We start from the raw sequence: 15,155 nt of genomic DNA, 5'->3' as shown, positions 1-15,155 counted from the left end.
TTTACTTTCTTACTCAATCTGAATAGTTTCCTCAGACCTGTGAAACTGCCAACTCCATTGAGATGACTAATATGTTCGGCATCGTGACATGAAACTGTGGTAACTTGGTTGAAAAAACAGTTAAAGCCAATGAGCAGGTGCCTAACGATTAGCCAGTAAGCGCCATGGGCGGGACTAATGGTGTTGTCAAGCTGTGCGTTTACATAGACGGCCGACATGGTAGTTTGTTTTAACTTTGTTCAAGTGGTGTACTGGCCATCTGGCATACCAGGAGCCACTGTAGTGGTGGGCCGATGGACTGTCAGAGAATCCATAAAGTTTTTACCGGCTGCCCGGCCCTGTCTCTCTCTTTACTGTTGACCTTGAGTGCATGCCCTAGGGACTGAACTCACTGGCCAATCACAACCAAGTTGGGGTCTACTTACACTTACTATTCGTACTGTGAGTTGATCCGTGGCATGCTTTAGTGTGATGGCTCGTTTCCCAATCAGGATTTGTGATAAGTTTGGTGAAATCAAATATCCCTACCCCATGATTTAGAATGCAAGAAATGTCAGACCAAACATGTTAACTGAGTATAACGAGTTGACAATTGTGTCTGAAGTCATGCAAACTGAAAAGATGAAAAGAAGATCAGTAATTTTTTTTTAATCTTAAGTTTAACTGAGAAATTCCCTGCACATTGATATGATTATTACTTTTGCTCTTAGTTTTTTTGATGTGTATAAATGAGTGCACTTAGAGTTCAACACTCAGTGTAAATTGAGATAAATAAATTAGGAATCTTTGTTAAACTGGTTGCTTAGTTATGTCTGTAGAATTAAATGGTCTTTAAAGTGCACGTTTGGCACAAAAGCATCCAATGGTCTTTTTCAGCATGTACATACATGAAACAAGCCATCGAGACAATTTTTTTCGAGTAACAACTACTAAAGAACTCCTGGAGAAATCCGGGAGCGTCGCTAACAGCCATAGTGCCTGTCTAAACTGGGTATAAAGGAGCTCTGAAGAAGCAGGTTCAATGGGCTAATTCACCCAGTGTTTTTGTAATACAGTATATTGTTGGAAGGAAACACTCATAGAAACATAAAATGGTCACTGCAGTTGGAGCCACATTTTTAACACCTACAATTGTGGGAGATACAAAGCAGCCTTGTACCAGTGAAAGTGGCATCCTTGTGGCGTTCACTGGTGGTTTGACCCACCTTGCTGCTAAATGTGCTGTTTGTGTGGCTCATTGACATTGGCCGTCATTCACCACAATCTTCCCTCATAAATTTGTTCTTGAGAAAGGTCCTAAGAAAAGTCTACGTCAGATTCATGATGTGTGTTCTTAAACCACAGATTTTTTCTCATAATGAAGAATCCCATTATCCCTGTCAATTCAAGAGGACGCCAGTTGATCCTACAGTTGATCCTGTGCCTTTGGGTGTGTGTAGAATCTGTTCTTATAACAAATCCCAAAAAAGAAAACATTGATGAATGCCAGAATCTTTTTTAAAAAACTACTTAAGAAGATGTCTTTTCCTAACGGTTGGTGAATGAGGCCTTTTGTTTGCAAAATTCCTGCTTTTGGGTCTTCTTCCCTCTTAAAATGTCTAACATGCCAATCACTGGCTGGGGGTGAAAATAATACTGATGCAATGTCAGACATCAGAGAGGCTGTTTTGAATCTCCACTCTGTGGAATTTCTATCTCATCCCAGCTTCCCAGAGGAGCTGCCAGCCCAGACACTCTTAGAGATTAGGCCAAAGGGGTGGTTATGGGGTTTTGCGGGGTGTATTCTTTGGGCATCAAGACAGCAGATCATGCATGACTTTTATGATACTTAGCCATGTGTGATCATTGCTGTGCAAAATAGATGAACTGCTATGATGAAGTGCCAGAGTATGCTGTAAATACTGGGAGTCGTGCGTAACAGTACTAACCCTGACATAGCTGAACAAGGACATTCCTGTCCGTTTTTACCTGAACGTTATGGCTTTTCCTAACTCCACATGGCCAGGAATCAAGTTCCCGAAAAAAGGCAGGGATTGAGGTTTTAGCACATGCTTAGACGAGAAAAAATGTTGACAGTAAAGCACTGTATATGTATGAAACCACAACCCTGAGCTGGGGCTGCAGCTATCGATTATTTTCGTAATCGAGTATTGTATCGATTATTCAATCGATTACTCAAGTAATCGGATAAGAAATGGTTATTAAAGCTCAATACCATACACAACAGAGAAAATAAGATAGGTTTCTTAAAATAAGTTACTGGTTTCCTTGTAAAACATTTGTTTTGTTAGGTTTCACATTCTAGGCTTAAAATAAAACTGAAAAACAATGTAATAACATAGACATTTATTACTAGGCCTAAATACCTGAACTGTATGTTCACAAGACTGACTAATATACATTTACTTACTATGTTGAAGGTCGCCCTTGACCCATTACTGCAATTACATTTAAACAAATATACCTGCTGTTTATGGCTGGTGTATTTTAGGCTGGATTGCTACTTGAGTTACACCACCTGATATTTTAAATTTTTGTAGTATTTTTTGCATCACTGTAAGTTATGTGTGCATATTCAATTAAGTTTGATTGCGGTGAATAGGGCCAGTTGGTGTAGGGCAACATTCAGCATAGTAAGTAAACACATTTGCCACCCCATTGATGACTAACTAGCACATTGCATGTAGCCATAATTAACTTATTTATACACGCAGGCATACATGTAAACTAACAATCGCATCGATTGATGTTTATGCCATTGTTAGCATTACGTTGCCTTGTGTCTGGTGTGCACCGGGAAGTGGATGCATAAAATGGGTGCTTGTGGTTGAGATGTCGACATTATAAAATTAAACATCTGCTAGTGGGAATATTTTAGTCGCAGCAGCACACATTTTGACCATTAAACATTTTTTTGTTGTGCGATTCCAAGAATGTCACGGAGGTGCGGCACAAAATCACTGGAGTACCCCTTTATACACTAATTCAAGACATGATTTCAAAACATTTGTCAGGGCACAACAGTAACAGTTGCCAGGTTGCAACCATTTTGAGGAAGTGGCCAAACTTTTTGCCTTTGTTTACTTAAATAAATACGTCAGTCGGGCAGTGTGCACACAGGCATCCGTTTGAGACGATGGCGATGCAAATTAAGTTGTTTGGCTGTGGAGAAACCTTAATGCTGAAGATGTTACAGTAACTTTCATGAAAAACAAACGGATTTACTGAAAATCTATGTAGCTCTCCCTCTCTCTGTGGGCTCCTAATGGCGTGTGCTAGATTAACTGCATCCGACCGACAACCAATCAGAGAGCCCCCTCGATCTAATTTGCTCTACTGGTTGGCGGGGCATGGTTTTTTACAGTACAGTAACAGAATATTACATATTTGATCGGCGCTAGTTTCACAATTTCATCAGAGTTGATGCGTAGACATTGACTCTACGTCAGTAACCAGGGCCCCAGACATTTTGCGACCAAAATTTGAAATCTGAATTTTTCATGCGCGACCAGTAAAATTGGCTCTTTTTTTACAAGTTAAATTAATCTTTTGCAGGCCAATGAGTGTTAGAAAAATAAGGAATTGTCGCTAGATAATCACTGCGGTAAAGTGAGCTGTCATTCTCCTCTCGTGCGCCCGTATTGTGATATTTAGCGTGAATTCATTGAAACGGCTCAGAGCGAGCTGATATGAAGGATAAACACTTTACTGTCACTCTGTCTCACTCTGCAATATAAAACTCTTACCTGCAGAGAGGAGATGAAGTATTAACTTTACATAACTGCATAGTATCCAAATTGCTTAATATACTAGAAGGTATAGACTATAATTGTTTACCTTTTCGGCTACCAAAAGCTGGTGTCAGGTCCCCTGGCTGTTAACATTTTTAAAAGTTTGTGTTGAGTGATTTTTTTCCCATGTCGATGCCATGACTTGCATTTGAATTTCTCGTTTATAATTGTATACTCCCATGTACTGTACAGGCCAGCTTAGGTGCATTGAAGTATACCCCAATACTGAGTCAGTAAGTCATCTCGTGTAAGCAAAAGCTAATATCACATCTTTGGAGCAAAAATAAAACTTGTCACTGTTGCCATCATCTTTTATTTTACTACATAATCTCTCATCATTCAAAGGTTTTTTGTGCCCCTTCTGCCAAATGATTTTGCAACTGTCCCTCACTTTTCCTTACTTGCTCCGACAAACGAATAAAGAAAGAGTTTTGATCGTTCTGCTCAGAATCATCTTTGTGTCATGGGAGCTGCAATTCGGAGCACAAATTCCCAAATATTATGAAACATTCTGTTATTGCTTTGATGTTTCACAGTGTTGAAGCTAAAGATTTGGATGTGTATATCACTTCCTTTTCTGGAGTATTTTGCTTCTTCTTACAACTGGTCACCACTTTGCAATTTCCCATCTGCTCTTTTTTTTTTGCTTGAATGTTGACATGTGCTTTTAGTTTCCTGTATTTGTTTGATTCGTAAGATGCATATGGGAGTAATAAGCCATTTGTCGTCTTTATACAAACGTAATAGGTTTCTTTCATGTTCAGTTTGTTGCGATGGTTTTAATTGCCAGACAAAATGCTGCACTCTGGTTAGATCATAAACATGATCCTCCTCTCAATTTCCTTTCTTTGTCAAAAAATAACAACAACTCTCCATAATGTTATGGTTAACCTCAATAGTTTTATGGCTCAGTCATATGTACCTACTGCTGGTTTTAGCATACAACCACAAACAAATGTGATGATTGCAGGGTAAGTCACCACATAATGTTCTCCTGTATGTTTAGTCTCACCTTTCCATTCTATTTTAAAATCTTTAGATAATATCCACCAGCAGAAAGTTTACAGGTCTCACATTTAAGGGAATCTGAATGTTTGCTCTATTTTTTACCTTTGCTCTTGTCTCAGTAACATTTCTTCAGTTGAAGGATGTTTCGAAATAGTAATGTTACATTAATAATGTAATGTTTGTTGGTGCGTGCTGCCTATTGACCTCCCTGTAAATCTTAACCTTAAGTCAGTGATGTGCGTCAGTCTCTTTTGGAAAAATGTGGATAATTTGCCTTCCTGGATTTTCTCATTGCCCTAACTGCTCTTTCAGTCACATCTCACGCTCCAGCAATGCATCCCAGCGGCATCACTTTCCTCTGGTCCTGGACTCTGTCATTCAGTGCTAGTACAGGAAAGTCCAGATGGATGCTGTTTTATATGTTAAGCATCACGCTGTTTTTCCCTTCAAAACAGCTTCTTCAAAAACAGCATTTACCCTCTAACGATGTCTCACCAGGCTCTATGTGAAGAATGCATGGCTCCCTCCTATTCACTAAACTTTAACCAAAGCCCCCTTCTTTATATGACTTCCTCGGGAAGCCCACACATTTCATTGAACAGATTTTTTCCTTTCCCCTGTAAGACACATTGTATACCAGGTTCTGCTAATTGCAAAAGTCATCTATCTTTGATAGGTGTGAGCTGACAAAACAAAGTGTTTTTAGTCAGAACAATCTCACAGACGTCTTTTGTGTCCCTAAATACACTGGAAAAACGTTCTGTAATCAAACGGTGACCACCGGGGCCAAGCTGTCAGTGAAGCACTCATGGGTTCGATTACAGGAAAGGCTGGAGGTGAAAGCAGGAGCCAGTGGATTCCAGGGCTTCTATCTCAATACTTTGAATTACATAATCTTTATTAAAGGTAACCTCTTCCACCTGTCAGCTCTGTCTGCACACAAGATCCGCAGTTTGAATTGTTAAATTCTATGGATTTGGCTTGAAAAAATTATATTTCCTTGACGTGGTGAACAATTTATATTTTGTTTATCTAAACACGTTAGAGGATGGAAATTGGAAATGGACTCACTGTGATTCACTGTCTGATCATTATTTAGCCAAATGTAGCATTTTGTTTACTAATGTAAGAAAGCAACCAGGTTTGCTGGATTTATTAATCACAAAATGGATACTAGATAGAATCAGATAATAACAGCAGTTACTTATTCACAGTTAAGCTTAAGTGTTGGCACAGTTTGATTTGACAATCCCCCTAAACTATTATAAAACCACCATGGGATGGATATTACCTTAATTTTAAACATCTAAGGCAAGAGGCTGAGTTACCATGGATTTGAATTTTAAAATCTTACAATGGATAATGACCTGCAGCTCAGTTAAATCTGGTCACGTATAGTGGTGAAATAAACTGTTCCATATTTTCCATAATGAAGGAGACGGTATGCACTGGAGTATCCAGCTCTTAAGAGTGGCAGACTTGCCCAGGCAGGCCTTTAAGAGGCCTGGTGGCTTAAACTGGTGATGGCTACCAGGTGGCGTCTGTTGTCGCGCGGTGTATGCAGGTCAGGCAGCGTCCGTCGGCTCAATCCAGTAGCTGGGACAAACAGTACTGGAGGGGAAAAAGGATGGATTAACTGCTAGCCTTTTAGAATCGCCCCCCCCCCCCCCTCCTTTGTGTAAGCACAGTTGGCCATGTGGCACTGCTTCAGAGATGTTTCGTGACACTCAAATGTAAAAATTGTTGTCATGACCAGGACAAAACAAAAACCACTTGTGCCGACATTTGGGGAATTTGTTTTGCTAAACATGAAGTGGTTTAGCTTTGTGGAGTCTTCTCAGTCATTGAAGTAGGTCTTGCTATTAAGTAAAGTCTGTGAAAAAGAAAAAAAAAACTGTCACTTTTCATAAAAAACTGTATAACCTTGAACTGCTTCTTTTAAAACAAATTCCTCAATACATTTGAACAGTGTAACCATTATAATTATAGATACTATGATATAAATGCTTTTGCCTATTTGACCAATGGCTGACGTCTAACCCCTTCATGACTGAAGTAATACCTTTGTTTAAATGAGACAACTGCTTGTTTCCATTGTTTAGACGAGAAATCTATTACGGCATGACTCAGTTTCAATAGAACAAAGCAAAGTCAATCTATCAAAGAACTGGCATCTTTCATCGGAAATATTTAATGGATACTTTCAGTGAAAATGTAGTCAATATGTCTCCTGCAGAAACTCAAGTCTTTCCAAAAGCATAGCATACAGATCTCTTTGTCCACAACAGCAGCATTCCGATGAGGGGGGGCCGGGGCTTTGTTCTGTTGACCTCTTGACCTTAAGGTGAGGAGCCCAGGAGACACATTCTGCAGTGGTGTCCCAACGTGGTGTTAGTGTGGTGTAAACATAGGTGGAATGGTTTCTTTGGCTGATGTCTCAATGGCCTTCTAACACACCTAACTTCCCTGAGGAGAAAGAAAAACTGAAAAATATGTGAAATTATGCAATAGATGTTTGTTTGACCTATTTTCTCTATGTATAACAATTAAAATGCAAGTAATAATGTCTTATTTGACCTTTTCCTATGTTTAACGCCACATTCCAGAGTACTAAGCTTCGTGATAATTCTCACCGGGGGAGCTGATTTTGGTCATTTCGAAGAAATTGTCTCAAAGTCAAGGGATACTAAGTGTTTCCCCATGCTGCGGCATCTGCTCAGTGATGAACAACCACCTTTTTGTCTTGACGTTTTTAGAGAAATGAGAGACAAAGGGCTAGTCAGATGGTGTCAGAGATGAGTTCAACCCTCCTTTAGCCACACACATCCCAGGGCAATCTGGAAGGAAGCGGGTGAGGTAACCACTTCCTGTGCCTCCATGCTTATCTCATGCAGCGATGCACTGCTGTTTCTGAGGACAAACAGAGGCCAAGATCTGCTTTCCATAATGACAACACGCTGCACGTTATTTCCATAGATGTGTGTATGCAAGCCTCGAAGATTTATGTTGTTTATGTATTACAAGCTTAAGATTTAGGTCCTCATTTTTAGACGGTATGATATGACATATGACACATTTTTAAGATATTGTCAAGAATGAAAGATGGGGCATTTGTTATGTCACAAAATGAATGAAAGCATCATATCTGTGGGCTTCAAATGGTTTGAGATAATCCTGCTGTTTTGGCTTTTTTTTTGAAAAAGCAGTATTATTTAAAAAAAAAAAAAGGGGGGGGCAGTAGCTCAGTCCATAGGTGACTTGGAGGGTCTCTTCTTCTTCTTCTTCTTCTTCTTCTTCTTCTTCTTCTTCTTCTTCTTCTTCTTCTTCTTCTTCTTCTTCTTCTTCTTCTTCTTCTTCTTCTTCTTCTTCTTCTTCTTCTTCTTCTTCTTCTTCTTCTTCTTCTTCTTCTTCTTCTTCTTCTTCTTCTTCTTCTTCTTCTTCTTCTTCTTCTTCTTCTTCTTCTTCTTCTTCTTCTTCTTCTTCTTCTTCTTCGTACCAAAAGGCTGCATATTTGGATATGCAGGCATTTGTTACTTTGTCTTTTAATTTTTAGTCTCAAGTTAAAGTTAAGTTTTATTTTCATTTACTTCAATTTCTTTTAAAACGTTTAAATGAACTTCCTTAGGTAAAGCATGTAGATTTGAAAGGGCTTATAGAAATAAATCTGCCTTCCCTTACTCTGCCTTCGTTCGTCGTCTGATTCCCGGGTCAACAGTCGTACGGTATCATTTTCTTTCAAAGCTCAGTCCTGCTGCTGAGAAAAATATCCAGCTGAAAAAATAGCAATCTTTTGGGCCCATTAATGTCAATCATTTTCTAATTGCCCATGACTGATGTCTGAGTGGGATATTCGGTGCAACTCATTCTGGACAGAGAGGGAAAACAAGTCTTGTTCACGCTACACCGGTCACTGTGATACAATGAACAATGGAGGATGCTTTGAAACTAACCATTTCCCCAAAAATGAGAGTTTTGGGGAGAAAGGGCCATCATAGTATTATTATAGAGACCATCAATCTTGCAAAAATGCTTTACTTTCAGCACTTCAAAAGCAGTATTAATCTTACATTTTAGAAGTTTGCATTCTTTAATTATTTGAAAATGGTTCCCATTTGCAGGATTCAAGTGTAATAGCTTTATTTTGTCTGTCTGTCTGTCTGTCTGTCTGGGTTTTTGAAGATTTATTTATCATCCTTGTGCCACCTTTTCGCCAGAATAAAGTAGTTGTTTTGTAAAACAGGTCTCCATCTCGGATCTCCGTAGCGACCGTTACAGACACTGCTTGACATATTTTCTCGTAAACATGAGGTCATCTTGGATGGACCCTCTCCTACCCTGTTGCCTTGGGAGTGTTTGTTTCAGAGACGATAGTCAGTTGAAGCAGTGTAGTGAGTGTCGTTAGCAAACCTTACTCCACGTGTTTCTAATCTGCAGTCTGCTCAGACAAGGCCTGCGCAATGGAAACAACTCCTTTAAGGTGCTAGATATTTGGGTTCATTCTGCCATGGAATATTTTTGATTGCATTTTGGCCGCCAGCACAAATGAACGCTTCTTTAGGCACAAAGTCCAAAGAAAAGTTAGACAGCTAGTGTCACTTTCCCCCTTTTCCTGCAGTGGAGCAAACATAAGGTTCAGTTGTCCGAAAGATCTGCCTGTAATGGAACAGCTCAGCAGTTGCCGTTTTGGCTAGCCTTAGTCACATGTAAGGCCTCGGCCTACTTGGCTGTGTCAAAATTCATGCCTTCAGCAACCTTTACCCACATAAAACCATGAACCAAACATTTTATAATGTATATGAACAGCTTTTCGTCTTGTAAAGTGACTAAACTTACTTCTTGCCCAGTGGATCAGCTCCACCTCCAAACTTCCCTCACGGCCATTTCCAAGACTTTGTCCTTACATACACTTCTTCCTAAATAATGTGATCTGTTTGTGATTTCATATTGTGTTGTTATTTTTAATATTAAACCTCTGCGTGTGAGTAAACTGTTTTATATATTTGAATTTGACTGTTTTTCTTGGAGGAATTGTTTTTGTGCTCGCTTTGGCAATGCAATATCAGTGTATCCATAGTAATCCTGTTGATTAAATTTGGCAATATTACATAAGATGTTTTTAGTAAAAAATATCCAAACTTACAAATATGTTTACAGCATTAAAACCTGAAGTGAATCAATTCAGTGGTTCTTCATTCAGCTTTTCCTTCAATGTCTTTGATAGCCATACCCCTTTTGAAGTTATTATGTTCAACATTAAGGAATAGAGTCAGCACTTGGCAAGAGGGCCAAAAAATCAGTAAGGATCAAGTGGATATCTTCCTAATTAGATTAGATTAGGTCCAGTAGTGAGGCCCAATTTTCCTCTCTGAGGTGCACCCTCCTTTGGGGGAAATATCTGCAATTTCCTCAGGGATCGTGTTCTGTCCTCTCAATGAAGAAGCCAAGCCACTTTAGAATAGTTGAGGTGGGATTATGGATTATTTAATTGGAGTAGAGGGGATTTTCTTCCAAGAGTTTAACATTTGCAAAAAATATATGCATATGTACTTGCCCTTGGTGCTTTCTGACCCAAGGTAAGCACGGCTAACTGTATTATATTCATCAGAATATAATGTACACATGGCTGCTAGAGTTTGCAGTGTGATAAATCATTTGTGCTATACTCTTGAGACACACGAGTAGACTGTAAGTGATTTGTTTCTTTCTGTTTTGAAACATTTTCAGCGTGCCTCTATCCAGGTCCCACATGAAAGATTCAGTCAACATTTCTAATTAAAATATGCCAGAAACATATGCCATCACTGTAAATATTTTTGTTTAGTCTAAAATATAGAGGTATGAGTCTGTTTAAGGTGATTGTTGTTCTTTCTTCTCGGGTCAGAGATGTTTGAATAGCAATGATGCAGTGCTGTTTTTGTAATAGAAGGGGCAATAAAATCTGTAGTCGTAAGGTAAGATGAAAGACAATCTGTTACTTCTCTTTCTGTCCAAATGTAGGTAAAAGGTCTGAATTGGTCCTGTAAAATATGTTGTATAATTCACTCTTGGCTATTTTATTTACGTTATAGAGTCTGACCGACCTTGTGCATTTAAGAAAGTACCAAGGATCTTTACTCCTGAAAGTCTGCGGTAAAGAGCCGCACGCTAACCTCATTCAGAGTTTTGACTTAAACCTCAAGGAAATCTGATTGAGGATCACAACACATGGCCTGATATAATACATCATGACGGTTTTACATTTGATACAACTTAATCTTAAACTCTTTTCAGGGACTTGTCCATGTCTCACATGAGCAAATCAGTTAGGAAGTAACACTTGTGGCCCTGCACGAGAGAGAGAGAGGCTTGACAGCGGTTTCAATCATTTTCTGCTTGCTAATAGTTTGATGGAGTTTTTACTTGAGGAGAACCTTACGTAAGCCTTGTCATCTGGATGTGTTTAGATTGTGTGTGCTTGGAGCTGGCAGCCAGATGGCTTCAGCTGAGGGACAATGGAATCTCCAGGGTCCGCAGGAGAGAAAGCCCTTTTTCTGATTTGTCTCCTCAGATGAAACCACATCTGGGCAGCTTTAGCATACCTCGGCAGCTTGTGTGTGGTGGGACATGGAGGCGATGCAGTTCATTATTCGATCATATCATAATTTGATAAGTACTAATTCTTTGGTCCAATTTAAAAGTATACATAACATACTCATCTGATGTCGTCAGTGTTTGTCAGGAAACTGGATGGTAGTTGTATACTGAAGGCTGTGGAATTGCGATTTAATCGGTTTCTAAAAGAGTGCATGGCATAGAGCAGTCAGACAAATGCTTATTTACTAAAATGAGATCACTCTCATTTTATGCAATCGCATTCTGTCTAGTTTGATTTCCTTCAGGTCCTTAAGTCTTCACACCCTCTGTCATTTGTTTACACTGGTGTCTTTTGAAAAATCACTTCAAATACTACAGTGTGTTAAAGGACAGCATTGATTGTCATGCAAGAGCGAAAGATATTAAGGACATCTTGCATCACAGTTTGGTTTAGTTTGCGATCTTAAAACTTGTATATCAGTACTGAAGATCTTGTTGTAACTGTTTCTGTAATAGCCCTTCAGAGCTGTTATTCTTTAATTGGCCAATAACTTTAATTTACTAACATAATATTTCATGTAGGGCGCCTCGGTGGTGCAGGGATAAGCACTTGCATAGCTAAAGGACAGGTTATAGCTCATGGATGAATGGCTATTCCATGTGGTATGCTCTTAAACTAATCTCTTTTTTTAAATTTTATATCTCTTACAGATTTAGGGCTTCGCTATTGTGACACTACATTTCTGTTGCACACTCACATGATTGAAGCCAAGCCACCTGACATTGTTGCATACAGACACCAAGTGTTTGCTTTTCGGATCACGTATCTTGGTTATGGACTGTTGTTGTATGACACTTTCAGTTAAAAATGATGTTATGTAACATATAGAAGATTTAACCCAAATGGTTCCACACAGATTTTATATTGTAAAAGTAAAAACAGCCCCGGTATTCATGACTCTGTGTCTGTCAGTTTCTCTGAACTTGGTCACTGGAATCATTCTCAGGAGAGCGTCAGTGGGATTGGTGCATCCTTAGTTGCATCAAGTATTTCTTGGGACACATATTGGCACATGTTAAGCAACTCGGAGCATTGAGTGTGGGAAATGACTGAGGGTTTTTTAAAAGATATTTCCAGTGGTCAGATTGTGTTCGGTTTCTGCTCCTGTTGTGATCTTTTGTTATTTTACCTGTCATCATGCTGGTCTGCACCAGCAGCTTCCTAAGCTTTGGCATGAGCTCTCGCTGTGCCACTCCATCACATCTTTTGGCCTTTACCCTATGTCGAACCAGGTTTCTGTCATATATGCTCAAGTATCCTTCATCAACTTTCGCCTGCTGTCCTCAGTAACTCCACTGCATACCAGTACTCTTCAAACGCTACATTTTACAGATGTATTGGCCGTGGCTGCACACAGGTTTTGCAGTTGAGGAAATATAATAGACTTACGGTTCATATGAGTGTTTCCAGATGTGGTGCCGGTGCGGGTGAGTGGAGGGTGCACAAACGGGAATTGTGGTGTCTTGACAGATAACGCATCGTATGTCAAACAAGCTTGACAAATGTCAAAAGGTGCATTTACTTTTCACAATAAACACCTTTGCTGAAAGAGGAAACATTTATTCTGCATTGCCAAAATGCATTGAAGCAGTTTTCTTTAGTTGACTTAGTACTGGGTAAAAGACTCTTGACATCACATTGATGGTTCGGGACACAATTCTCACGCTGCCCTGGAGAAACCTATGTTCAATGCTGGGCAGTGGTTCCACTGGCTTTGTTCCGCATTCTGATAATCTCAGTTTGCAGTGTTTGTGGTTGGGAATCTGGTAAAGGATTACAACCTTGTAATCCGCACCTCTGGCTCCTGCTGTTTGGTTAGCACCTGCATTGTAGGATCTGGGAAGGAAAGCCCAAACCTTCTGGTTCTGCCTAATGTCTACACCCTCCCCAGGTCAACACTGGAGTTAGCAGTAACACGGAATTCAGTGCAAGGCAACTACATAACAAATTGGGGAGAAAAGGGATTATTTTCTTCCTTGAATCCTTGTTAGCTTCAGCTATGTCAACACATGTCAAACGTTTCATCCCAGAAAAGGTTAGTTAGACATTTGGCATACTATCAGCATCTACTTGGTTAACCAACTGTGTAATCACTCACAAGGATGTGCAAATCTACCATATTTTTTTGTAACTATTTTATTTGTGAATTATATGTACTGTATTTTCAACTTGTATAGTGGGTTGGCTGTTGAAGTCATGTATGAATTGTGACAAAGCTGGACCTAACAAATAGCTTTTCTCTAATAACACTGGAATCAGAATCTACACATTGTCCACATACTGTATATTCAGAGATATTGGTCATATTGTTGTATTCTATGTTTTGTGTTCAAATTGTTCTAAAAGTGTTTCTTTGCTTTTGTCATATCTTGCAGCATCAACAATAAACTGCAGCAGCCAGAAGCCGCATCCGGGGTGCTGGAGTACGCCATGAAGCATTTCGGCGAACTGGTGAGTGCTTTTTTCCCCTTGTCATTTTCTCAGGTTGCATTCAGACAGACACTTGGACTAAAACTCCTCTTTTGTTTCAATCCTACATCCTACAAACATTTTGCCATTAATACTTGTAGCAACAGCCCTCACTTCACGTCTCTTAATGCATTTTCAGACTAAATACGTTTTTAGGGGCTGTGTTATATGTGGTCTCTTGGATAAACTTTCACTTGCATGCAGTTTAACATGGGGATTAGGGCCATTGAGACATATACTTCCAGAACACCCTGTTCTTAATGTGCAGCATGTGGAAAAACCATCTGCTACTCTCTGTAGTCAAAGGCAAGAAGTAATATGATGGACTTTTTCATCCAATAGACAGGATGTTTGCGTTTTCTTGCATATTTGCACTCCTTTTATGTTTATCTGTTGCATATTTCTTTAAAAAAACTACTTTGTGCTATTTGAAAGAAGTTATGTGACTTGCATGTGTCACTGTTTTTATTTAAGGATTCTTTTTTCTGTCTATATATAGAACTGCTCCTCCCTTATATTACTGAAAACTCCTCAGGGTTTTTTAGTGTTCTGTGTAGATGGATCTGGTCCAGATATGAAACAAACGGTGGATGTGCATTGGACATCATCGTACAGATTTTCCACATTAATTACATACGTTCTTATCCTTCTCCCTCCCAGTTAACAAAATTTCATAATTTAGTGACTGTGTTTTTCGTTTGCTTGTTGCTTGGATGTACCGGATAGTCTTTTTAGGATCAGTACCAATCATCAGCACTGATTCTCTATTGTCACCGGTAATTAAAGCCATGCATTGACATTGGGGTATTTGGTATAACTTCATTACATGAACATGATTTGTGTGATTTATTTTTTAACATAAAAAAGCAAAACAAAACCTTTTCTTTCTTTCTTCTTTTTTAAGCATACATGTCCATCATTGACATCAAAAACTAACACAGGGAAAGTCAATATAAATTAACAACACACTGGAGAAAAGCTGTAGACATGAGAATGAATTGAACTGAACAAATGTAATGTATTTGGACAGTATTGGGAAGACACTGTGACAAAAACAGGGCTGTGTGACAGATATTGCCTTAACATAGGGTTTTCTAAAAGAGTGCATTCACTTGATTTTATGAAGTGGTTATTTTTAGCCTGAAGTCATGTCAGATGTTGTCCCTAACCAGTAGGACTCCTGTGGAAAAGGTCTTTCCTTCTGCCCTCGTGAACTGCATTTATGTTTCACTGTAAAAGCATGTTAAAAGTGA

General features: G+C 39.2%; 1 protein-coding gene across 1 annotated transcript in view; it reads left to right on the top strand.

Annotated features, from left to right (window-relative positions):
- Positions 1-15,155, top strand: part of mtor (mechanistic target of rapamycin kinase) — an 88,986-nt gene that overhangs the window by 36,894 nt on the left and 36,937 nt on the right. The window contains exon 29 of the mRNA XM_083919474.1: positions 13,809-13,884. Within this exon, the coding sequence (XP_083775600.1) occupies positions 13,809-13,884 (76 nt within the window). The remainder of the gene's footprint in view (positions 1-13,808; positions 13,885-15,155) is intronic.

Source organism: Echiichthys vipera (genome assembly GCF_963691815.1).
Source record: "Echiichthys vipera genome assembly, chromosome: 9".
In the NCBI taxonomy this organism is placed as follows: Eukaryota; Metazoa; Chordata; class Actinopteri; order Perciformes; family Trachinidae; genus Echiichthys; species Echiichthys vipera.
This window is presented reverse-complemented; position numbering and strand designations above follow the sequence as displayed.